At 40.8% G+C, this 27,540-nt stretch overlaps 1 protein-coding gene across 2 annotated transcripts in view; it reads left to right on the top strand.

Annotated features, from left to right (window-relative positions):
- AP3B1 (adaptor related protein complex 3 subunit beta 1) overlaps positions 1–27,540 on the top strand; it is a 261,412-nt gene that overhangs the window by 28,246 nt on the left and 205,626 nt on the right. For both annotated transcript variants that reach the window (XR_005600381.1, XM_039544543.1), the window contains exons 2-5: positions 1,937–2,012; positions 7,790–7,864; positions 17,386–17,481; positions 23,473–23,633. Coding sequence is in view for 1 of the 2 variants with exons in the window: in XM_039544543.1 (XP_039400477.1) it covers positions 1,937–2,012; positions 7,790–7,864; positions 17,386–17,481; positions 23,473–23,633 (408 nt within the window). In the remaining variant the exon portion in view is untranslated. The remainder of the gene's footprint in view (positions 1–1,936; positions 2,013–7,789; positions 7,865–17,385; positions 17,482–23,472; positions 23,634–27,540) is intronic.

Consider the following 27,540-nt stretch of genomic DNA (forward strand, 5'->3'; position numbering starts at 1 on the left):
CAGGGCCTGACGTATTCGCTTCTTGATAATCCTTAGTAACTGCCTCATTCAGAGGTATGCAGTGTAGTTGTAGCTGTGTTGGTGCCAGGATATTAACAAGGCAAGATGGGTGAGGTGTAATATATATATATATTTTTTATTAGACCAACTTCTGTTGGTGAGAGAGACCAGCTTTTGAGCCACAGGGAGCTCTTCTTCAGGGAGAGAGGTACTCCCTGCCTCCCATCAAAAAAGCATGCTGGGACAGATAGCTTAATAGTTAGCACATATAGTAAGGGACCATTCAAGGTAGAGTGGCCTGTTAACACCTCTGCAGTCAGGACAAAAATGGGGGTCAGTGGGTTACAGATTGTTGTAATAAGTCATAAATCCAGAATCTCTGTTCAGTCCATAATTTTTGGTGTCTAGCAGAGTAATGAATTTAAGCGCCCAGGCTCGTCTTTTGAAAGCTTTGTGCAGGTTTCCTTTGTGAAAAGTGTTCACCTACACGTGATAAGATGTTTTTGTGTTTTATCATTTTCCTGTGCGATTTCATTCAAGAGCATAGTGATTATCTGGTTTCATCCCATAGTAGTTGTTGGTGGCATTTAATGCACTGGATGAGGTGTACCACGTGTGATAGGCATGTGTAGGATACATGGATCTTGAAAGGTGTTTTGTGGGGGATGTTGATCATTGCAGCAGTGGAGATGTCTGCAGGTTTTGCAGCTGGTGTTCTGGCAGGGTGTGGTGCCACTTTGAGTTGGTGTATCCTAGTCTGTGGGGAGCCTGTTTGAAGGCCAGAAGTGGGTGTTCAGGAAAGATTTCTTTCAGGATATGGACCCCATCGAGTATGGGTTGTAGTTTGATGCCCTGTATGGGTTCTGTTATGAGGTGCTTGGTGACAACTAAGAGTGTGTGGTTAATGAGCATTTTGTTTCTGTATTGAAGCTGATTCTCTTGGGGTATTTGAGTGGCCCATTCGTCCAGAAGTTGACGCTTGGGCACCTCTGTATGTCTCCTTAGCACAAGGAGTTTCTCAATGCTACTTACTTGATTTCAAGGAGTTAATTGAGTCACACATTTTCATAAAAACTTCTCATGTTTGTCATATTTTCTGAAGGGAAAATGGGTGTGTGTGATGATGGAGGGGGACTGCAAATTAATGGAGTCTGGAAGGGTGGTGAATACTTGGTAATGGAGTAGGGAGCTGGTCTCCAGTTGAAATCCAGACTAGAGGGAAAATTAGTCTGGCATTTCTACAGTATTTTAAATGAGGTGGTGGTTATATATCCTAGAAGAGGAGGTATCAACATCAGACAACCAGATGTGGTGCTAATTAACATCTTTGTTGGCAACTTTTGCAAAGAGGCTGGTGACTAATTAATTTGAACTATCCTATCATCTTGAGTTGGACCTATTAGTCAAGGGTGAGGCTCGCTGGCAGATTAGTGATGAGGAATCCTGTGCTTTTGCTAGAGTTCAACAAATACTTTGGCTAAAGAAGGTTTAATTCTTCATAGCTATCAATCTGTCACCTTTCAGAGTAATGGCTGGTACAGTTTCATAGAATCATAGAATCTCAGGGTTGGAAGGGACCTCAGGAGGTCATCTAGTCCAACCCCCTGCTCAAAGTTTAAAAGGGATGGGGAACACTTTGCATCCTGTATTACTAAAATGCAGTAATAACATGTAACATGTAACTCTTTCCCAAATTGGATGTGACGGTAACATACTAATAATCTTTCAGATCTTTATTATGATTGTTACTTCTAGTATCTTTTGCTTTGTATAAGTGGCAGCTCATCTCAGAATTAGTAGTTTGAGCAACAAATTTGTCCCATGTACTGACTTAACTATTTCTTCTTGCAAACCAGTTTTATAAGAACATAAAATGATGCTTTTGATTTTCAGTAATGAATTTTCTAATCCATTTTTTTCTTACCTTCCACTGTAGGAATGAAGACTTAAAGCAAATGTTGGAAAGTAATAAAGATTCTGCTAAGTTGGATGCTATGAAAAGGATTGTTGGGGTATGTGATATTCAAAATTATTTTTTTTTTGTGGCCAATACATGTTGATGCTGGTTTCTCTGTGTGACTCCTTCACTACAGTATTTTAATATGTAAATAGTTTGAAAAGCTAGGGTGAAGTGCTATTTTCTTTAAATATCAAGATGGAAAATTTTAAAATGGATACAAGTACACAAATATTTCAAAGACATAGTGTAATGTTTCTATAAATGTGTAGAGCTATGATACAAAAATGTATACAAATATTGACTGTATTCTCCCTACTGTGTTAATGTCACACAGCTCCTATTTATGGCAAAGAAACACTCCAGTTATTTTTCTCAGACCAGCAGTCTGAAAAGCTATAGGTGTTTCTTACTTGGAGTAAACTGAGAAATATATTTGAAATGTTTTAAACTTTATTTTTGTAAACGATTATCAATCCATGATGTATTTTTTTCCTAAAATATAAATACTTTTTTTAAATTGACATTTGAATTTTTTGTGTTAAACCTGAATTACAAAAGTTTAAAAACTCACCTGTATACCTGTACATGAGATTCCTAAAACCAGAGTGTAAAGAGGTTAGACCTTTTACAATGCTTGCTAAAGGTCTGCATTGGTATTTACAGTTGAGGGTAAGATTGCTCAATTGGGGGAGAGGGGGAAATCACTTGTTCCTAGTCTAGACAAGGGCCTGGACTTATGCATTTCCTCCTGATGGAGCATTTGATCAAACACTGTATTGTGGAAATGCAGATGTACCCTCACCTTGATAAAGTGATGAACTATAACATCTGATCTGAATCATGGAACTAGATAACCAGCTCTGGCAGAGATGTCTAGGAGTCCCTCTCCCGTTCCTACCTCCCCCCCTCCAAAAAAAAAAAAAAAAAAAGTCTTGGAACATCTAGAAGGTGGTTGTCAAGCTGCCTAGGGAGTAGTTAAAGAGACCAATTTCTAGGATGTAAAGTTTTTTTCTTTTTATCTGTATCTGAGCCAAAGGAAGTCTATGTTGCTGGGCTTCATAAATATTCAGATGCAGTATATTATACAATACTGCTAGTTTCTTCTGTTTTACTACCACTTGCTCTTTTTAAGAGAGAACTACTGTTTTGATTGGTAACTTCCTGCAGTCCACCTCAAAAGAGTGAATCTCTACTCCCCCAAAAATGATGATTAAAGGTGTTAGAGTTTCTGAAACCTCAGCCCCCAGGGCTTGTCTGTACTACCTGCCAGATCGGCAGGCAGCGATTGATCCAGCGGGGTTCGATTTATCGTGTCTAGACTTTATCGCATCTAGATAAATCGACTGCCGAGCGCCCTCCTGTTGACTCCGGTACTCCTCTGGAGCAGGAGGCACAGGCAGAGTCGACGAGGGAGCGTCAGCAGTCAACTCACCGCAGTGAAGACACTGTGGTGAGTAGATCTAAGTATGTCGACTTCAGCTACGTTAGTCACATAGCTGAAGTTGTGTAACTTAGCTCAATTCTCTCCCCTCCACCCCAGTGTAGACCAGGCCTTATAGGCTCAGAATATCCATCCTTTTCCATTGAGGCAAGTTGCAAAGAGCTTTGTATAGGTGAGCATAAGCTTAAGGTCTAAACTGGAGACAAGTGTTGGCTGAGGTGTAGGTGACAATGGATGTTAAAATTATGTTGTCATAGGCACTCTGAGCCTGGGAACAGTCTTGTTCTGACTTTGTTGGCACTTCAGAAAGAGAGCAGTAAAACTAAGTTACTTTCAATTAGTAAAAAAAGAAAATAGAAATTTGATTAAATAGGGTGTTCATATCACAAGTGATGTTTTTTTATCTTCCTGTAATACACATTAATGCAGTAAAAATAACTTTGAGAATCATAGAGGTTTGCATGATTACAAAGAATTGCTATTTAGGAAAATTTAGATGTATATGGCAACTAATATCTATAAATGCGTTCTGTAAAAACACATCTTAATATTTCTTTAAAAAATCTGACTGAACACCATGCCAACCAATGTAACTCCCTTGCAGTTTCAATCATAAACTTCCTGCTATCCTTATACCTGTCACCCCAAGGAAAAACTTTTGGAGAACAGTTGGAGCTTGCAATGTCCTGAAAGTGGCCTGAGCCTAGATTTGGAAAGATTTGGAGCTAGCAAACAAGTTCAAGTGCCTAGTACCCGTCTTGGAGAAACTTCTACTACCTGCCCCCTTACTACCATTTTAAACAGAAAATAAAATTAAAAATCCCCAAACCTGCTGCATCACATGTACAGCATCTGTCTTGAGCAGAAACTTGCACAGGACAACATACAGGCATGGAGCTCCATCCTGCATTCCTTGCAACATATTCAACTCCTGGTGCCTTCAGTAGGAGCTTTGGGTATACAAGGCATACAGGATTTGAACTCCTAATGGCTATGCATAGCAGCTAAATTGGTGTGATTAGACCTTAGTCCTGGAAAGCCCTATTATATTCTTTTGAGCTAATGATCCATGAACTAAAGAGGATTTACACTCATCATTATGACTTAATGAGTCAAAATACACTCTTTTAAAAGACACTAAATGCATATCTACATGGTACACTGGAGGTACTATGGCTGGTCAGTTAAATAATGCAAGTTACATATATATTTTCTTGACAGGATGTAACTATGTGGTAACAATTCAAAACTAGATAATCAACCTTATCTTTTGAAAACTCCTGTCATCGCAAGTTGTTTGATGTCATAGTAATAATAATACTTAGCTCTTAGATAGTGCTTTTCATCAGTAGATCTTGCCTCTTTAATGACCAGATGGGAACAGAATTTATTTCTTGTCTGGTCGTTTGTCATTAGAACCACAGCCCTGACAGCCTACTCACCTTGTGAGGAGGACCCCTTTACATGGGCTCTTGTAGCTAAGAAACAGGACAAAGGAGGTTCCAGAAACCCACCCTTCACTGTCTCTTAGCAATTGAACATGATTTAACCTCTCCAGGATGTTCTGCTTTAAATTCCCAGTCTTAAACAGCAGGGTTGTAGTAAAATAAAATTTAAGACGAGAGAATTCGATTAAAATAAAATGGTATGCATGGCATCTAGCGTTCAACTCTGCAAAAGTTGGCTATATCTAGGGCCATACCAAAGTCAAGGCCGTGAAAAACACACCACAGACCATGAAATCCAATCTCCACCCGTGAAATCTTGTCTTTTGTGTGCTTTTACCTTGTACTATACTAATTTTATGGGGGAGACCAGAGTTTCTCAAATTGGGGGTCTTGACCCAAAAGGGAGTTGCAGAGGGAGTCACAAGGTTCTTTTAGGGGGGATCGTGGTATTGCCACCCTTACTTCAGTGCTGTCTTCCGAGCTGGGTGGCTAGAGAGAGGTGGCTGTTGGCTGGCCATCCAGCTCTGAAGGCAGTGCCCAACCAGCAGCAGCACAGAAATAAGGGTGGTAGTGCCATACCATACCATCTTACTTCTGCACTGCTGCCTTCAGAGCTAGGCGGCTGCTGACTGAAGGCCCAGCTCTGCAGGCACAGTGCAGAAATAAGGATGGCAATATCATACCATGCCAGACCTTACTTTTGCGCTGCTGCTGGGGGGCGGCTCTGCCTAGAGCTAGGCTTCCCGCCAGCAGCCTCTGCTCTCTGGCCACCCAGTTCTGAAGGCAGTGCTGCTGCTTGCAGCAGCGCAGAAGTAAGGGTAATAGTATCACAACCTCCCCTCCCCCCTTCAGTGACCTTGCAAAACTCCCCCCCAACTCCTTTTTGGGTCAGGACCCCTACAATTACAACACCATGAGATTTCAGATTTAAATAGCTGAAATCATGAACTTTATGATTTTTAAAATGCTATGACTGTGAAATTGACCAAAATGGACCATGAATTTAGTAGGGCCCTAGCTACATCTTAAATGTCTCTAAAATTATCCTTTCCTCTCCAACTTATTCTTTTCCCCCTAACCCCTTTGTAATATGCTGCATATTTGAGACAGCTCTTGTCCTCCTCCCTTTATAGTCTGACACTCCCCCCCGCCCCCCTTTTTTTCTAGTCATACTATAAAGCATGTGAGTCTGTTTCATCAGCATTTCAACAATGTGTAGTGTTTGATCAGATAAGAACATAAGAATGGCCATATTGGGTCAGACCAATGGCTCATCTAACCCAGTATCCTGTCTTCTAACGGTGACCGGTGCCACATGCTTCAGCGGGAATGAACAGAAGAGGGCAATTATCAAGTGATCTGTCCTGTTGTCCAGTCCCAGCATCTGGCAGTCAGAGACTTGGGGACTCCCCGAGTATTGGGTTGCATCCCTGACTATCTTGGCTAAAAGTCGTTGGTAGATCTATCCTCCATGAATTTATCTAATTATTTTTTTTTAACCCAATTACCGGTATATTTTTGGCCTTCACAACATTCCCTACCAATGAGTGCACAGGTTGACTGTACACTGTGTGAAGAAATACTTCCTTATGTTTGTTTTAAACCTGCTTCCTATTAAATTCATTGGGTGACCTGTAGTTCTTGTGTTATGTGAAGGGATAAATAACACTTCCCCCCCCCTCTCCCCCCCCACACCATTCATGATTTTACAGACCTCTTGATTTTTTTGTCTATAGTCAGAGTGAGGAGAGTGTATATGATAGTTATTGCCTGTCATCTGCCAATATTCCACTGTATAACTTTGGATTTCCTGTCTCCAGAATCTGACATTTTTGAGTGTCCATTTGATATTTTGTCCACCTTTAGTCAACCTGAGGTGTCAGGGTGACGGGATCCTGGTTTAATTGTCTCTTGTCCCTGGCTGAAGGTATTTAACCTTGGTCCATTTCCCTGTCTACCTTACATCTGAACTTAAAAACAGAGCTCAAATGTTTTTAACTTTCACATTATTTCTACTTGACTATGAATTACTGAGAGATTAGTACCTATCTATCACAATGTAAAAAAATGATTCTCCTGGAATTTGCTGATCCAGTAGAGATGGGAATTTTACAACTTATTTACATGTGAAAATATTTAGCTTCATAAATAGCTCCTTTAAAAAAAAGAGTAACAGAAGTGAGGGATGAAACTAAACTGTACTTGAGTGTCACGATTAATCTGTAATTACAGTATCAAGTGAGAAGGCAAACTAAAATATAGAAAGTAAATTTGAATCATAGTTTAATTCTTTACTGGAAAGATATTTGAGTTTCTTGAGATGTTCGCACTCCCCCTTCACACATTGGCTGTGGTGCTGTGCATCAAAACCTATATGCTCTTACCCAACAAAATAACACCACCATTTGTCTGGTATTAATGTCCTTCACTACTCATAAGTCATACTTTTTTCCTTTGTTCATTTTCTTTCTGTGCAAACCCTTTCTTGAGGATTTTTTCATTTAGGTGCATTGTGCCAGACAATCTTATTTATTCTTGTGTAAACTCTGAATGTGACATCTATTTCACAGTATTTTTACTCTTTTGTGCACTAAAATCTAACTCTTATGGGAAACCTTTTCAAAACTTGTTCATAATATACTCTGGTTTATATTTATTGATTGATTGGAAATAGATCTTGAAATTGCCAGCCTGAAAAGCTGTCAATGCCTAAGTGAATTAAAAAATGGCAACTTTTGAATTTCAAAATCCAGTTTCTGTATTTTTAATACAGGGCAAGGGGCTGAAATTCCTGCCCTGCTCCAGATGATGGTTTTCCCTTTACTGGTGCAAAGCAACTGGCTGGCAGTCAAATAAAGGAGACTTATTAAGACAGGTTGGAAAAAATTGGGCCAAAATATTTTTTTTTTAACTATTAACAATATTGTACTTCTCTTTCAGATGATTGCTAAGGGGAAGAATGCATCCGAGTTGTTTCCAGCTGTTGTGAAGAATGTGGCCAGTAAAAATATTGAGGTACTCTTAAAAAGAACACACAAAAATGTACTATTATGGAGGATATTTTTGTTATAAAAGTACCACTTTAGTTTTCACTTTAGATTAAATCATAAAATACCTTTTAAATTGTATTTTACTAGAATTCACCAAGTTTTAATCTTAGTGAGAGCCTTGTAGAAATAGTATAAACTGATATCTGAGATAAGGAAATGTACGGTATTGGGCACCCCATATCCCCAGCAGGTACCATCTCTCCTCCCCTGCTTCCACCCCATGGTGTCCCCTCTATGGGGACATGTCCAAAACTGCAGGACTTAAAGGGGCTTCAGTGTGGATTCTATCAAGTGTAACTATATAAGTCACTAACAGTAAATTGTTTTTTGTTTTTAAAAGTTTTGTTTTTATAATGGGGATTAGAGATAATAGTTTAATAAACAATACGTTATTTTCTGTTTGTTTTTCCTATCCTCCCATCCCCCAATATTAATCCTGATATTTACCGAGAAAACTGGGAAGTTTCTTTCTTTTGTGTACTGATTTTTTTTCACCCATTTTTTAAATTTTTGAAATAAACATTGATAAATTCCTGGGAAGTTAAAAATATAAAATGGAAACAAAGGGCTTCATTCATAATACAGCCATTTGCAAAGTAACTTATTAACCAGAATTCATTAGTTGACTCCCCAAACCATCATCATTCCCACCTCTTTTTTTGAGATATTCCTTCGTTCTTCCTCTTTAGTGGCATGAATTGGAAGCTCCTCTCATAAGTGGATTCTAGATATAAATTCACTCTGTGCCACAAAAATATACCCTTCTTAGGAATCCATCTGACATGGAACTACTAGGGGGTGAAGTCTTTTACAGCTTGAGGCAGTAAATGTTTTGTCAGCAAAACAAGGCAAGAGGATTCTGTTCCTGTTGCTTTTCTTTTCCAAAAAAGAAGTGGGACATACTCTGACACCTCAATCTGGGACAGTTCCTCAGATTTGTCACCTAACAAGAACGGCTCAGGTTTGGGAATCTCCCTCACATCCTCAGACACAACACTGGGGGAGAAGATCTACCACGGGACGCCATTCCGACGCTGTGTTGGCGAGGGGCTCCTGGATTGCAAACGCGTGGTTAGGATCGGAATCCTCAGCCATGAAGACCGATGCAAAGAATTCATTTAGTTTCTCTGCAATGGCCTTATCATCCTGGAGGGCTCCTTTAGCATCTCAATCATCCAGTGGCCCCACTGGTTGTTTAGCCGTCTTCCTGCTTCTGATATACTTAAAAAAATTTTTGCTATTACTTTTTGAGTCTTTGGCTAGCTGTTCTTTAAATTCTTTTTTGGCCTTCCTGATTATATTTTTACACTTCATTTGCCAGAGTTTATGCTCCTTTCTATTTTCCTCACTAGGATTTAACTTGTACTTTTTAAAGGATGCCTTTTTGCCTCTCACTGCTTCTTTTACTTTGTTTAGCCATGGTGGCACTTATTGGTTTTCTTACTACATTCTTTAATTTGGGGTATACATTTAAGTTGAGTCCCTTTTATGGTGTATTTAAAAAGTTTCCACGCAGCTTGCAGGGATTTAACTTTTGGCGCTGTACCTTTTAATTTCCGTTTAACTTCCTCATTTTTGTGTCGTTCCCCTTTCTGAAATTAAATGCTACAGTGCTGGGCCGCTGTGGTGTTTTCCCTGCCACAGGGATGCTAAATTTAATTGCATTATGGTCACTATTGCCAAACGGTCCATCTATATTCACCTCTTGGACCAGATCCTGTGCTCCACTTAGAACTAAATCAAGATATGGCTCTCCTTTTGTGGGTTCCAGGACTAGCTGCTCCAAGAAGCAGTCATTTAAGGTGTCCAACTTTATCTTTGCATCCCGTCCTGAGGTGACATGTACCCAGTCAATATGGGGATAGTTGAAATCCCTCATTGAGTTTTACAGTCCTTATTCAATTTAAGTTTTCTCAAATACACTTCCTTAGTGTGTTTGGTACTGTTTGTTGACTTTGAGAAAGGTAAGGATCTGTATTACCAGCACTTAAAGTAGCAAGTTTATATGTAATTGGAGTTCTGTTAAGCTAATTTAAAAAAAAAATCTAATAATTACACTAATGCCAAAGAGAAGTCATTATTTCAAACTATTACTCCTCTCTTTCACATGCTTTCCCCCACCCCATTTGTCTCTGTTTCCTTATGTGGGGAAGCATCAGTGTTTCAATGTGTGCGTGTCACATCACAGGTACCGTTGATGCATTTGTAGTGTTCAGGTCGGTAAGATACATGAAAAAGAATGAAAAATTCCTTGTGTATTTTAAAATCATTAATGTGGTAAGTACTTTCTTCTTTTCCTGACAGGACTCACTGCAGTAAAAAACACAAGATTTTGAGTCAATAAAATAATCACAAATTAGGTTTCTTGCTATTAATATGGTAGCTGACTTCTGGATGCAAACTGATGAACCAGAACAGAGATTTTGAATCTTGTGTAATGTATATAATCTTTATTAGTAATATTACTAGTAAGATCAGACTAATGTGAGCAAAACACTTAAGTATTGTCCACATAATCTAGATTTAAAAAAATCAAAGGCATAAATGAACTATTAGGACTTTTACCTGTACCTGAAAGGAACTTCTGTGGATAGTGGCAATTAAGCTTAATTTGTAGTGTTTCTAGTGTTTTATCTGCCAAAGATTAAAAGGAAAAAAGCATAGAAGGACAAATCAGAACGGGGAAAAGTCCCATACAGTACAAAAAAGGATTACTCAGTCCTGGGTGTGAAGGATCTCATAGTAAATAGGTATATGGAATACTCCCTCCCTGCCTCTTTCTTATGTGGGATTATTTTCTGTTTTCTGGTTAAGCTGCTTTGAATTGAGGAGCAATAATGAGTGTTTATTGCATGATGGGACTTTGAACCGTGTTCGAAACTTCTACACTGCGGTCTCTGAGATTGTAGTCTCTCCTCATGAAAGTAACAGTGTGGTTGTGAAAAGGGGAGCACCAGCCACTCCCATTTTGTCCAGTGGAAGGGCAAATTTGGAAGCAATGCTGTAACATTATCAGACATCAGTGTAATAATGAATGCTACAGGTTTGACTGCTGGCTAGATTTTTCACATCTTTAGGGAGCAGTGTTTTCACATTGTCGGAGAAAAACTCAGTTCTCGCTTTTTCTTTGGGTGCAGCAAAATCAAATACTTTTATTCTTTCTCTAGTAATTACAATAGAGGGAGGGAGTGTCCTAGGACACAGGGTCGCCCCAGTCCCGGACAGGTCTCTCAACTGGTAAACAATTACAGCAAGCATTTATACCTTTGTTACAGATAATAACTAGCAATAATACAGACGATAATGAGCAACAACTGCATTTTGTTTATACATAAGCCATCCTGCTATCTTATTTTTCTCACTCCTAGAAGACACCAGTCTGCATATTTGGTTATCAGTTACAAGGTCGTAATAACTTTTTACAGTTCTTTCCCTCTCGCCTCACACCATCCTTGCTTCTACAAGTCTCACGTCATTAGGGTTACAGCTGGCCTAACTCTTGCTAACTGACTGACATGCATTAAAATCCCCTTCAAATCCTTGTTAATTCTTTCCCTGCTTCCACAACATGGTTAGGTGTTGAAGTATAAAGGGAAATGACAGTGGTTGGCATGAAGGTGGTGGTGGGGGGTGACTTTTCAACACTACACTCCCTCATCTACTGTCAACTTGACTAGACATATCTCTTACTTTCCCTGCCCCCTCCAGATGAAGAGTATTTGATGGCTGTGATATAAGTTGCAGCTCTGTTGCTGTGGTCACTCAGCAAACGTGAAGGGGAATTCTCTTCCAGCAGCAGGCAGGGCTGCCAGTTCAAAACAACTGAGAGCAGATGTATGATTAGAGGCAAATTCAAAACTGTCAATCTCAGCTGGTGGTGGTGAAGAAAAGTTGTGTGTCTGTGTGAGCCAGGAATTGTGGTGAAAAACTGAGCTATTTTTACCTGTTTGCCTGCAGCCAGCACATTATTTACCAAATAAATCAGCTTTGCTGACCTAATTATAGAACGATTTAGGCAAGATATTTACTTGCATGCCAAAATCTTAAATATGTGAATAGTCCCATTAACCTGGATCTCTGTGTGTGTTTAAAAAAAAAAAAAAAAAAAAGTGAACTGCGTTGAGATTTTAAAATCTAATTAATTAAATATTTAGAGTGTTTTACCTTGTCTTCCAGATCATCAAAGCACAATGTGGTTAGAGATATCAAAAACATAAAATCTAAGAGATGAACTATACAACTATATATTCAGGTTGAGTGATTTGGCTAGTGTTAAAACTTTCTATGTGTATTTTTCTCAACCAGTGTGATGAGAATGCACTGTAAATCTGTCATCAAACTGAGACCCAGCTGTCTAGTGGGAAGTGTTACTGATAAGAATGGCTATAAAGTTGATAATTTTGAGTTCTATTAACTGTTACATTCCTGATACTTATTACACACTCAGTCCAGGGATGGTTTTAAAACTAAGATTTTTTTTATAAGACTTTATATAAAAAAGTTAAATGCGTCTTGCATAAGCCCCACAACAACTCGGTCTCACTGAGCACAACCACCACCAACCTCCTGGGCTGATACTTTTCTTCCCTACTGTGTTCCCTTTTTCCTCTTCAGCAGTGCTATAACCCTTAAAGGCGCAGGGCACAGGTAAAATTAACCCCTGCCATTTCTTTGTGTTTATAGAATCATAGAATATCAGGGTTGGAAGGGACCTCAAGAGGTCATCTAGTCCTACCCCCTGCTCAAGGCAGGACCAATCCCCAGACAGATTTTTTACCCCAGTTCCCTAAATGGCCCCCTCAAGGATTGAACTCACAACCCTGGGTTTAGCAGGCCAATGCTCAAATCACTGAGCTATCTGTCCCCTTTGGTGTTCTATACTTCCCCTCATAAATGTAATGTTGTTCTGACATTTCTATTAACAATATATATAACGTTCAGTCCATCAATTTGATTTATTAGTAATAGTCCGTGAGTTCCACATACTCAAAGTTGTTGCCTAACACCGATTGTGTGGCAAGTGTAGTTCTAGTATCCAACAAAATAGCCATTTCTGATTATTTAAATTCCCAAAGATGCTCATAATTATGAAATACATGTTTCCCTATATGACCAAAGGTTTAATAATGTAACTCTGTCATTTGGCATGGCAAAATACCTACTCAATTAGTGGTTCTCAAATTTTTGTATTGGTGACCCGTTTCACACAGCAAACCTGTGAGAGTGACCCCCCCGCCCAATAAATTAAAAACACTTTAAAAATATTTAACACTATTATAAATGCTGGAGGCAAATCAGGATTTGGGGGTGGAGACTGACAGCTCGCGACCGCCCATGTAATAACCTTGCAACCCCCTGAGGGGTCACAACCCCCAGTTTGAGATCTCCTGTACTAAATGAACATAAATTATCCAGAACTATAAAACACTTGATGTAGATCAACCTCCATACTTGAATTCAATATAACTTATATCAGTTTTGGATAGAATGTAGGATAAGGTACAAGAGCAAGTACTGGGTATGACATGAGACAAATGTAAGAATAACTCTGTGGTGCATTCACCAGTTCAGTAGCTGGATTTAGACACTGATAAGTCTGGTGCCCCGACTATTCATACATCATTGTCTGTGGGACTCTTCTCTCTAGCTGGGTAACCTTGCATGTCAGTGGGTTATTCTGGTAATCTCTCCTGTTGTGCAGTACTTGTTTTCAGGAGCCATGATCTTGGTTTGATAGTCCTGTCTTTCAGTGGCTGGTATGAATGTCACATCTGTCTGAGTTGTTCCCAGTTCACGTCCTCTTTATTTCCCAGTTGTGGATCAAATGATGCAGCATCTGGATTCAGAGTCTCTGTGCCATGTCCCATCATGTAATGAGGTTCGTCTTCACTCTCACTATCAGTATCACTGGAGTCTGAATTCCTGGCCTCATTTTGATTTCCTATTTTGATTTGTTATGCTACTTTGCCTTGTTCTCCTGTATTCTGCTACGGTGGTTTGGAGGGCAGTGGTATATCCAAAGGTAAGAAGTCACAGGGAACTAGAAGATTGCACTGAAGAACTCCAATCGCCTCCTTTTCCATCTTCTGCTTTTATTTCATAGATAGGACTATTCTCCTTTCCTTTGAAGTACTAAATTCTGACTTCCCAATAGGATCTTAATTTTCCTGGTCCCTTTCTCTCTGAAAGATTCCAGATGGTTACTCTGTCATGTGGCAAGAAGGCAGCATTGTGCACTCTGATGATATTGATTCTTTCCATGGGTGGCTGATTTTTTGAGAACATAAGCTTCTTTCATCTGCTGATTCCATTCTCAATGTAATCTTTATGGTTCCCAGGTGGAGATTCAGAGTTTATAGGTAGGCCACATGCAATGTCAACGGGCAAATGTGCTGATCCTTAATATAATAAATAGAAGGGTGAGACTCCTGGTGCCTCAATCTAAGTACAGTTATAGGCATAAATTACTCTTCTGAGGGAGTCCTTTCAGTTTACTTTTGTTCTTCTGGCAAGGTTGTAAACATAGCCAGCAGAATTTGGCTTAGAATTTTTTACTTGCCCATTGCCCTGATTGTGTGAGATGGCACAGTTTTATAGTAGTGCTGTAACCTTCTGAATAGATTTTCAAACTCTGCCCTTTGATCATGATGAATCCTTTTGAGGAAACCAAATTGTAAAACTAAGTACAGTAATTGAAGATCTTGTCTGCCACAGTCTTTTCTGACTTGGTGGTAGGGAGGGTTGAACAAACCTACTGAAGTGATCCACTATGACTAAGATGTATTCATATCCTCCTTCTGTCTGTGTGCACAAAATCTATTGACTGTGTTATCATTATGGTCAGTTAAATGGAGCTCTGGTAGGCTGGTGAGGTTTGTTTTGCTTGACACATGTGCAGACTCTAGTTACGTAATGTTCAGTGTCCTCCTTCATCTCTGGCCAATAAAACCAATACCTCTTGCATGACTGATTACTCACTTTGCTGCTAAGAGTTCCATCTCTTTCTGTAGTCCTTGATAAATGTGCCATTTGTATTTTTCAGGTAATACCAGTTGATTTCATAACTTGGATTTCTAATAAATTATTCCATTTGTTTCCAAATGCAACCAGCACCGTTCATACATCAGGGAGGGGACCTTACCATATCTTCTTGTGTTCTCTTGGTTATTTGATTTGTGTCCAAAGGACTTATAATGAAGAAATTTAGCAACTGCTAAATCTTCCTTCTGAGTTGCCAAAATGTCTTCTCATGGAATAGACTTTATGGGTTATATAACACCCATGGCACAGTCTTCTACTGCCAAAGAATTGGCAATAACAGCTGCTAACCAAGATACCTTGCCATCTCTTTGTACATACAAGGACAGCCTAAACATCATCTTTATTTGCATCTTCTGAACATTTTGGCAAATATTTTTTTTCCCATATCAGGAGACATTCTGGATAGAGCATCTGCCTCCACATTAGATTTCTGTGGATGATAGCTAACTTTGAAGTTAGTCAGCTAATTCTGAAATCTACCAGTGTGCTGTGATATTCAGCCTAGTAAAGGTGAATATGTAAGTTAACTGGTTACTATCTCTGCAAACTGTGAAGGATTGTGCATAGTACAGGTGGTCATGGTTTGTTAGTTACAGCCCATTTCAAGACCAGAAATTCCAGTTTTCCTGAGTGAAGGTAATTTTTCTCAGCTGCAGTTAGTGTTCTTGACCATAACTCATGTCATTTAGTTTATCCTCCTGACATTGGTTTGATTCCCTTATTGGAAACATCTAAATGTACTGCTACCAGAAATCTCCCAATTATGAGCACAGGGGCGCTCAAACACCTAAAGTGGAGCACCCACAGGGGGGCACATCTCAAAGAACCTCAGTTACTGCACAAGGTGAATAACCCTCTCTTTTGGTTGTTTTCTATCTTTATATTAACTGAATTCTCAAAATTATTTTTGACTCTGTTGGTATCTATGTGAAATAGGTTAGGTCAAACTTTTAGCATATTGATCTTGTTTTATTCCATAAAGCAACAACCAAATTTTGTTCATCTGTAAGCATTTTATACAGGGGAAAAATATATATGTACCTGTACCGGTCATGTAACCATAAATGTTTTAGTTGGTTTTATAAAATGTTTTCTTATTCCATAGATGTCCTTCCTGTCTAAACATGCTCCTAAATTTTTTATCCATACTTCACCCTCTAATCTGAGGTAAAAGCATTAGAGCATGTTTATTTCTCTTAAGAGAATTGAAGTGCACTTTATTGTTACAAAAGTGTCTTGTAAATTTCATTTTTACAAGTACATGCTGCCCTGTTACATGCGTCATGGCATTAGATGTCAAATGATACAAAAAGTGACCTAACTGTCCATATAGAACAAAAATAAACAAAGGCTTAGTCAATAACTGATGGAGTTTGCTATACTTGTATGGATAAACTAATTAAACAGATCTGTCTGTGTTCCTCAAGCCTAATGTGACCCTGTTATTAGTTTTACAGAAAGGAGTGTTGTAACATTGAATGAAGGTAAATGATGAAAGAATAGTGTAAACACGAAGCACTAAGAACTCGCATTTCTAGTCACAGAGTGGTTTCAAAGAAAGGAGGTTTTTCTCTGCACACCTGCAGGCATTCATTGCATAGGCCTCTTGTGGTCAATGTTGATTGCTGCTTGTCTGTAGCAGAACAACAAATAACTTAGTGTTTTGTACCTTCTGTGATTTAATATTATGCTTTTTGCCAGAACTGGCACAAATCCTTTTTCCGATAGTGACAGTAATTATAGCACAGCTGTAGGAAAGGGTCTTTCAGAGTTTCCATTATAAACCCCTATAGTCATTTTATAACTCAAACATAAAAAAATGTATTTTGTGCTTACATGACATACAGAGGCTTTGTCTTGGGGTATGTTGTAGTGTAACTTCTTTAAACTGAAAGTGGGACAATTGTCGGTCTGAATTAAATTGAGTACTAAGGAAATTATTAATTCTAAAGCAGTGTTCCCCAAACTTTTTATTGTGCCGTTCCTTACCAGTAATGGGATCTGTCTGTCCTCATCCTTCCCTTTGCCGATACTCACACTTGTCAACTGTTGGAAATGGGCGATGTCCACATTGATTGCGTAATTTTCCCTCCCTTGGTATTCACCCCTTCTTTGTCAACTGTTGAGAATAGGCCACTTCCACCTTAATTGAATTGGTTCGTTAGCACTGACCCCCCACTTGGTAAGGCAACTCCCTTCTTTTCATGTGCTATAATATATATTCTGCTTACTGTATTTTTCACGCCATGCATCTGATGAAGTGGGTTTTAGCCCACAAAAGCTTATGCCCAAATAAATGTGTTAGGCTCTAAGGTGCCACAAGGACTCCTCATTGTTTTTGCTGATACAGATTAACACGGCTACTACTCTGAAATGTGGTTTAGATTTCTATGTGGTCTTGCAGAATTCTTAAATTCTCTGATGCTATATTCTGGGTTTTTTTAGATAAAAAAACTAGTGTATGTTTATCTGATGCGCTATGCAGAGGAGCAGCAGGACCTGGCATTGTTATCCATCAGCACTTTTCAGCGAGCTCTGAAGGTGAGTAAATATAGGTAATTGCCATGTATGTAAAGAGCTGATGTGCTGTCAAAAATATAGGGTATTTTCAATTGTTCTCCAGTTATAGAAAATACTGTATGCTGCACTTCATAAATATCTGCGTTTAGACTGATTCCATGTGACTTCCACCAGACTTTTTTGTGCATTTTTTTTAAAGGTGTTAAATACAGTAACTAGCAAATAAATTGCAAGGTGGGAAGTAGCAAAAACAAGTTTTAATTTTTTTTAAGTGGATAGAAACATGAAGAAAAATACTTTACTTAAAAATGTAAACTTTTTTCAAACCCACATACCTAAAATACATATCCTTGCCTACTGCTCCTATCTTCCAGTAGTGTCACAGGATCTGTACTGACACCTGATACCCTGAAAAATGAGGAGAGCCAGAGTCTCCCTTAAGTAAACTTCTACTAACTGGTTTTATGTGGAAGGCGTTTGGATTGCTTTGAGGGGTAGCAGCATAAAACCCTAAAATAGATTAAATGAACTAAATTTCCTTAAGAAAATTCTGGGCTGTCACCTACATTAGTCCTAGTAGTAAGAGCCAGTGGGACTAGTATTGTTATACTTGCTCAACTCTAATTCAGAACCATGGGCGGGGGGAAATAGGCAAATGGGATCAGATCACCAAAACTAAGAACCACCTCTGAAATGTGGTGGCAAAGATTTTAAAAGATATTTTAGTGCAGAGGCCTTGGCATGTGGCATACATGTTAGAGAGAATTACTTTTCTTCCTTCACAGAAGCCTATTTTGGGGGCCTGACGATTTTTTTGCCCACTCACTGACAGATTTGACATTTTGCTTACCTGTGCATCTGCCCAAGAAGAGCAGCATATGACTCCTTATGGATCCAGTCTATATTGTTGTTTTTAGAAGGTTTATTACAGGCAGTGTCATTCATCAGGGCTAAACATTGCTTTCCCAATGTTCTCAAACCAGGAGTGAAGGAACAAATTGATATTGGTGCTCCCAAATGCAAATAGTCTCTGCTACTGCTGGACAATCAAGCTATCCTCCCTCCCCTGGTACAGCCCCCCCCCCCCCAAGCAAAACAAAACCAACCTCAAAAAAATTAGTTCTAAAACTTCACATACACTCTTATCAAATCCCATTGATCGGGGACTCAGGCAACTGATCAACAAACATTGAGGATGGATTTTAAACAGCAGGTTGCAACCTTAATGCTGGGAGGGGCATTATGTTCCCTCTATTTAATTGGCATTTAGCTGGGTCCAGTTCAGTGTTCAGAATTCAGTGTTCAAATTACTCAGGGTTGACTCCTTGGACTCAGCTCACTCATGAATCCCTCCACCTCCCACTGTGTGCTGCCATGCAGGGGTAGAGGTCACTAAGGAAGAATTTCAGGTCTCTTCTTTTTCCCTTCCAGCGAAATCCCAGGTCTCATTTACCTCTGGTCACTTTTTAGACTTACCCACACTGTACAGTGGCCACTAGGGATGCCACATTTAGTATATTTACACACCCCCCCCCCCCATGCTGCCCTGTAGCTATTTCCTGCCTTATCCATTCCGTAAGGTCATAGAGCCAAATGTTGGGCCCTGCATCCAACAGATGGATTAAGTTGTCCCTAAAAAAACAAATGTTGGGCCTAGTGAATCTGCTGTCTTTCTGTATGATTACTGAACCACTAACTCCCCAAATTACCTCATGTTCAAATTTTTTTGGAGCCCTGTTGACGTGGGCTGGCTCAATGGCTCCCTGCCAAATTTGCCTTCTGAGCATCTGTCAAGGGTTTGTTCCCCACTCTGAACTTTAGCGTCCAAAAGGTGGGGACCTGCGTGTACCCTTCTAAGCTTAAATCCTAGCTTAGATCTGATAGCGCTGCCACCAACCAAAAATATAGTGTTTTGGTACACTTTCCATTCCCCCCAAACCTTTCCCTGGGGAACAGAGATCCAAACTCCTTGGATCTTAACACAAGGAGAAATTAACCATCCCCCCTCCGTTTCCCCCCCACCAATCCCTGGTGAGTCCAGACCCAATTTCCTGGATCTTAAAACAAAGAAAAATCAATCAGGTTCTTAAAAAGAAAGCTTTTAATTAAAGAAAAAGAAAAGGTAAAAATTATCTCTGTAAAATCAGGATGGAAATGCTTACCAGGGTATTCAGCTTATATAGACTAGAGGGACTCTCTTCCCCCTAGCATAAGTACAAGTTACAGCAAACAGAGGTAACATATCCTTCCAGCAAAATACACATTTGCAATAAAGAAAACAAAAGACTAATCCGCCTTCTAGCTAGTACTTACTATCTTGCACATGAGAACTGTTTCAGAAAGATTAGAGAAACCTGGTTGCACGTCTGGCCCCTCTTAGATCCAAGAGAGAACAACCACCAAACAAAGAACACAAAACAAAGACTTCCCTCCAACAAGATTTGAAAGTATCTTGTCCCTTCATTGGTCCTCTGGTCAGGTGTCAACCAGGTTTACTGAGCTTCTTAACCCTTTACAGGTAAAAGAGACATTAACCTTTAACTATCTGTTTATGACAGTATCTCTGACCAAACCATAATGTGTGTGGCCACAACTGCCTAATCAACTCCACATCCCACTGGATCTGAATATTTAAATTCAATTTGTTACAAGCCCAGAAGTAATTTTCTGTAATGTGGCCTGATTTTTTCAGTGGTTAATAATTGCATTGGCTTCTAATTAGTACTAATTTAATAAGGGGTAGGTGTGGGGGAGAGGTTCTAGTACCAGAATCGGATATAACAGAATTAAATTTGAGAAGTTCAGTGTCGCGTGGGGAACCCCGTTGTGTATAGCAAAGACACTCACACCAAGGGCAAAGCAAAGCCTTAGCCAGTTTTGTTAACATAATCTGTAAAGACAAGCAAATGCCAAACCACCCAAACAAATAGAAGTAATATAATATTAGGATTATTTTTGGTGTCATTCCTTGCATATGCTCTTATACACTTATACTCTCACTTTTCCTTGGGGATCTGGTGGTAAGAGACAAAGGACCAGCCCTGTCCCTTGCATGCCAAATGAGTCTGATGGTCCAGACCCCAGTGGCCGAAGGTCGTTGAAGGATGATGACAGTGAAGAGCTTAAGGGTCACTGATGAAAAGCTTGCCCTCTCCTATCTGGTGGCCTGACCTATTAGAGGGCTTTGGGGACTGTCATGAAGAATAATTCAGGTGCTCAGCCTCTCGTGCCCATATCTAACGTCCTCACCCTAATATTTTGTGCCTGTATCCTGTAGGTTAACATATGAGTGCCTTTTAGCTCATTAATCATATATGTCAGCTATTGCAAAAGCAAATTTTTGGTTAAACATCTATCAGTGACTTTCTTGAAAGCCTAGTATCAATTCAGTATTCCTACGGTTATGTACCAAATCCTCTCTCAAGGAAGCTATTACCAGTTCCCCAAAATCTAAGTTAACTGTCAGGCAGTTTTGTCTATGATAAGGGTCATAGACCTATGCTTCACTTATGCTAACCTGCTTAAGCCAATGTCTCAGAGAATACAAGTCTTTAGATTCCTTACGTTACTGCTAAGTAAAATAAAATGCTAAGCTAGCTCTATGGGCTACACCAAAGTGAGTAATCGTGACATTTGATGGCTGCAGCTCAGACATAAGTGAGTGCAGAAAGGGGCATGATCTGATCCCATAACATGCCCCTTTCGCCATACCATTGAAGGCATATGGCTTCAGCCTTGGAAAATCAGCTGCTGATCTGGCAGCCTTCATTTTGGTCTAATGCATGATAGTGTGCCCACAGATCCAGATATTGACTCTTTTCTCAATGTCTCCTGCAACCACAAATGGCAGACAGGGTTAGTGTGGTCCCCCAGCATGTCCCAGCAACCCAACATTACTATGAACATAGGCACTGTAACGTTCTGATTTTCCAGTGCCCAATTGTCTGGACCTGCTGAAAGTCAAACCTGGAGCTGCTGACAACACTACCCCAATCCTAAAGGAACATGTACCAAAATTTTTAGGATTGAGACCTATGACAGCTTTCTCATGACTGCTGTGAATTTATACCGGGTGAGGCAGCTGCCATTCCTATGGAAGAATAGTGGGCCTAGCTCCAAAATTGTTTGACTGCCTTCACAAGACATAATTGTTAATCTGTGAATTCCCTTAATTCAGCCATAATCTCTTTTCCTACTTATTCACTTTTTGAATACCTGTATTTTAAAGACACTGATCCTTTCTTAAATTGTACATTCAGTGCACACCTTGAGCAGTTCTTGGCTGCCTGTGGCACCAGCTTGCTAATTCTGAAAGCCAGAAAAGGCACAACAAATGCTGTTTTGCATAAAGCTGCCTGCCCACCCCCAGAACTGCATATTCTGAAATATGTGATCAGTAAACCCAGTGCAGTTATAGGGTGCCTGTCTCCCCTACATCTATTGTGTTCGTGTCTGAACCAACCCTCCAAGAGCTTCCTTAATAAGAACCTCATACAGGGGTCAGCAAGTCCAGTTAGCCTGCAACATAAAGTCAGGCATGTGAGATGCCCTGGGATTGTAGATGAAGCAAATCCAGGGTGTACCAGAGATATATTGCATATCTTATCATTTGATACTCAAGGTTGGTCTGAACATGCTGAAATCTTTTCTTAACTCTAAATTCTGCAAATTCCACTAAACTAGCCTCTTAAACCCTGAAAGATCTGGAGGCAATGGAGTTTTTTGCATCGGACTGTACCTGAAGCTTTGTTCCCAGTGTCCAATTGGATCACCCAGAGTGAGCAATGATTCCCACTCTTCCCAGTCATTCATTTGTACCTGGCAGCTTCAGGTGGAGCAGCAGCAGCAGCCTCCATTTCCCCATGGTGCCTCCAGCATGGCTCCCAGAGCTTGTCACTGGCAGGGGGCACGAGGGCAGGAGTGGGGAGAAACAGGATGTAGTCCCGCTGAAGCAGCCTGACTCCTGTGCAGCTCCCAAGGAGGATGGGGTCCTGATACTTGAGTGCCTCTCAGGGAAGTGGGAGGTGGGAATGGTGGGGTCCCAGTACGTAAATGCCTCTCCTGCTCCACTACGACTTGCTTTTCCTGTGCTGTCTGTCATTCCCATTCTCTCCTGGTACTGCCTGTGTGTAGTAGCACCTGGTATGCCTTGACAGGTGATGCTTGCTGAAGCAGTAACTAGTGGAACAAGAGACTTTTGAAATTTCAAGGTGAATTTAAATATGTGAGAGGGGGCAATAGCCATGTGGCTAGCCTGTACCCCTATCGCCAGCCAGTGGGAAGGCAGCAGATCTGGGGCAACAGCAGCAACCCCCTCTTGCTATGCATATGCTTTCATGTCCATCTCTTCCCACTCTGCACCAGGGTACTATGTACATGCGCTGTAGTCTGTTCAAGATTCATCCCCGCTGATTGTAGGAAAAGGGCATTTCATTGTTTTATTTTTTTTAAAAATAGAATGATTAAAAAGGATTTATTGCTGAAAAGGCGAAGATGTTAGAAAAGGCATCTTTTTTTGTTGCATCATTCATGTTTAATTTATTTTTTCTATTTGACAATTTTGACGTATGGGGAAGCTGTATGTAATATTAAGATTGATCTGGGTTGTACAACTTTAAAAATGCCTGAATTTATGAAAGACTTTAAAATTATAAATAGAAAAAAATATTATATTTTATATAAATTCTCTCTCCCTCATCTTCCTTTGCCTTCATTTTTCCTGTTTTCATTAGCATAAATAAAACTTGTTAATATGGTGTTATGTCTGGCAGCTCCTTGTAATATATGCAGTATTCTTCAGATTGCTGAAACTTTTTCTTTTGTCAAGTTTCACATAAATTTGCACAATAGCACTGTGAACTTGAAATTAAAGCCAGACTAATAACAGTAAAAGAAAAATATGGCATTCATGTGGCTTAATATGTCCTCAGTCATTGCAATATTCACTACATGTTTTAATAATGATAAATTTCTGCAGTATTACTTATATTGTTTTGTTTCCATTCTTTTTAGGATCCTAATCAGTTAATCCGTGCAAGTGCTTTGAGAGTTTTATCTAGTATTCGTGTGCCAATTATTGTTCCTATTATGATGCTTGCTATTAAAGAAGCTTCTGCTGATTTATCTCCTTACGTTAGAAAAAATGCAGCCCATGCGATCCAAAAACTGTATAGGTAAGTAGTCATTTACCATAAATGTTGAAAAGCTATCCTAGGGAAATTCTGCGCCACTGCAGTGCAACATAAAAATGCTCCCCCTTGCAGATTTTCTTTGCTTCCTTGCAAAAATGATTTCTGTGGGGAAGCAAAGAGAAGCTGGGGGTGTGAGGCTCAGGGGTGTGTGGATACACAGGAGTTGAGCGGACAAGGGGAGCAGCTCCCTGTACAGGGATCCCTCCACCACGCCCCCTCTGCATCAGGAGCCCCCTGGAAATTCTTCAAAGCAGTGTCTGTTGACTGCTCATGCTCCCGACCAAGGGTATAAGGGGTGGTGCAGGTCCTTTTTACTGCTGCGTGGTCTGAGTTGAAATTGTGTCCGCCTTCAGTGCGTAATCTGCAAAGTAAACTTGGTCTAAATAGTTTTGATATCTAGTTTTGTAGTTTTAGTTGGTGTAGGATAAATTCCCTTGTATCGCTTCTCTCCCCCCTCCCCCCATTCCAGGGACAATCCTTCCTGGGACTATGCCCAAAGTCCCAAGATTCAGAAGTGTCCTGCCCTCGCTTCTTCTCAGTAGCGATGATCATCAACAGTGCCTGTGCTGCCTGGGAGAAGCTATCAGCAAGGTGCAATAATTAGAGAGGTACAAGAGCTCTGTCTTAGGAAGTTTCTGATGGAGGAGGCTATGATGCCTTGCTCTCACCCGGGCTCTGGAGACCGCCATGTAAATCAGCCTCAATCGACTAGCAGCACCCCTGCAAGCATGAGCCTTGGAGCAAAGTCTTTACCATGAAAGTGGAAAGACTCCTCCTACAACAGGGGTTCTCAAACTGGGGGTCGGGACCCCTCAGGGGTCGCAAGGTTATTACATGGGGGGTTGTGAGCTGTCAACCTCCACCCCAAACCCCACTTTACCGCCAGCATTTATAATGGTGTTAAATTAAAAACACTTTTTTATATATTTATAAGGGGGGGTCACACTCAGAGGCTTGCTATGTGAAAGGGGTCACCAGTTTAAAAAAAAAAAAAAGGGGGTGGGGTGGGGGAGAGGGATGAGAGTCACTGTCCTACAGGGCTCCCCATGAGACTAAGGGTGTGAGGGCAGATCCCTGCAGAGGAATGTCCATAATATGCGTTTCCTTCCTGAACCAGTCTAGGCTGGGTAAGACGACATAGGTGGAACCCATGGAATCAGCTCTGCTGAAGGCCCCCAGATAAGAGGGCAAAGTATGAAAAAAGAGGGATCCTCTGGTTCTGGTGTGACTGTGGGATCGAAGCGAAAAGACGGATGCGTGGCAATCCCATCATTCATACTGCCTCATTTATCCAAAGAGCAACCAGTGAAGATAGACGAGCCAGGTCCTTCAGATGTCCCAGCTGGAACTCCCTGGATTCCGGGCTGCATGGAGACCATCATAACCCCCAGAGGATATATTCCTCCCTTACCTGCAGTCTCCATTTCTCTTGCGCCCTGCCCTCCTGAGGGATGTCCTTACCCCAGAGTAGGAATCAATATGGATGTCTTAGGAGCAGTTACGTTCCCTGGGCAGGAGCACTCCAGTACAGACTGTGCTCCTGATACCAATGGAATCTTCACCTGAATCAGAGGAGTTCGAGGCACCATTATCTCTGAGAAAGCACAGAAATCCTGACAGGCGTCGGAGAGGCTATACCTACCTGGACCACTGCTAGGAGTCATACCACTCCTCCCGCTCTCGCCAGCCAGCTTTGTTGGTGTATGAGGAGGAAGTGCCAGAACCGGTTCCAATGGTACTGATAATACTGATTGGAGACTTCCTCATCATCCCCAGATGATGCCGTCACTGCCAAATGACCATTGGCAATACCAGGAGCTGTTGCAAAGGGTTGCTAATGATCTACAGATCCCACTGGAAGAGGTCCAGGTCCCTCAATACCAGATCTTGAACGTTTTCCAACCACAAGGACTGACCAGAGTAGCCTTTTCAATCATGAGGCCATATTAGATTCGGTCAGAGTCGTTTGGCGCACACTTGCATCTTGTGACCCTGCGCCTTAAAGGGCCATAAAATGCTACTTTGTTCCTGCCAAGGGAGCTGACTTTGTTTCCCCATATTGCTCCTAACTCGCTGTTGGTACAGGCAGTGATGGAAAGAACTAGGTTTCACTACCAAAAACCTACCCCTGAAGAGAAGGGCTCAAAGAGACTGGATCTCCTAGGTAGGAAGGTCTTCTCCTCCTTGGTAATTATATAGCTAATTACCAAGCTTTATTAGCAAAATACTATTTCAACACCTATGTCAGACATGCGGACTTCAACTACTATGGAAGACCAAGCCCAATTCCAGTCTTTTCTGGACAAAAGAAAATAGTGACAAAGGTGGAGCTCTAAGCTGCTGTAGATGCCACAGATACTGCATCCAGAAGTTTGGCCACAGGGCTGGGCATGCGAAGGGACTCGTGGTTCCAGTCGTTGGGCTTTCTTAGAGAGATCCTAGAGACTATCCCAAACCTCCCTTTCAGTGAGTCCAACCTTTTTAATGAAAAGTTGGACGAGTCCCTTCACTTGCTAAAGGACTCAAGATTCACTCTGTGCTTCTTTGGGATTTATACTGCAGTACCCAGGAGGAGACACCAGAGAGAGCCTTTTAGGCCACGACTGCCCCCTGCACATGCTTCATGTTATCAACATCAACCTGAGCTTCTGTGCAAATGGCAGAGGATCCAGAGATCCTGTTTCTACGCTCCTACTTCCACAGTGTCTGCTTATTCCCAACTGCAGGCCAACGGCTATTTTTGACATGCAGGTTGAGACCTGCTTACCACCACTGATGCAACCTACGCCTCCCCTAGTCAAGTTAAGAGGTCATCTTATCCTTTTTGCCCACACCTAGGACAAGATCACCACAGAGTTGGGTCCTGGAGATTATCCATCCAGGATACTCCACAGTTTCTTTCTTTCCCATCTCCCTGGTCCTTCTCCAGGGACCACTCTCATCAAATGATTCTTCAACAAGAGGCAGAATCCCTCTTAAATTGGTGAGCAGTAGAATGTGTCCTGCCTCACTACCATGGAATAGAGTTCTACTCCCCATATTTCCTAAACCCCAAAAAAGACAGCAGGTGGAGACCTGCCCTTGATCTTCGACAATTTAACATCTTTATTTGAAAGCTGAAGTCCAGGATGATTATGCTGGCATTGATAATCCCCTCCCTTCAGGAGGGAATGTGGTTTGTGGCTCTCGACATGAAGGATGCATATTTCCACATAGGTGAATGTTTATCTCGTAGGAAATTCATATGCTTTATGGTCACCCAAGATCACTACCAGTTTTGTGTCCTCCCTTCGGGCTTGCTCTGGCACCCAAGGTATTCCCGAAAGTGCTCACTGTAGTAGAAGCCCAGATGTGATGTCAGGGCTACATGGTGTTTCCATACCTAGATGACTAGCTCCTGGTGGGCCAATCTCATCAGAAAGTCATGTCACCCACAGAATTTATTGGATACCTTCTTGCTACCATAGGGGTTAACATAAATGAAAAAAATGTTCATTTGATCACCTACAAGGACATTAAACTATTATAGGAGCACAGCTGAACTTTTTCCTCCCCCCTCCCCCACAAAGCACTTCTCCCCACAGGCAGGTTCCACATAATGAGCAATTTGATCTCTCACATGACGCACACTGCAAACTATGGTACAAAACTGCCTTTCTTTGTTAGGTCATATGGCTGCATGCACCTATGTGACACCATTTGCCAGACTCCACTTGCCCTGCCTATAAGCTTGGTTTCATTTAACTTATCAACCAAGCAAGATCATATTGACTCTCATGTCACTGTTCCTATCAGAGCTTTCATCTCCCTCAGTTGGTGGTCCTATCCACACAGGATCATGGTAGGGATTCCCTTCAACCCTACTACACTGCAGGCCACCATCCTGACA

The sequence above is a fragment of the Mauremys reevesii genome, linkage group 6, assembly GCF_016161935.1.
Source record: "Mauremys reevesii isolate NIE-2019 linkage group 6, ASM1616193v1, whole genome shotgun sequence".
NCBI lineage: Eukaryota > Metazoa > Chordata > Testudines > Geoemydidae > Mauremys > Mauremys reevesii.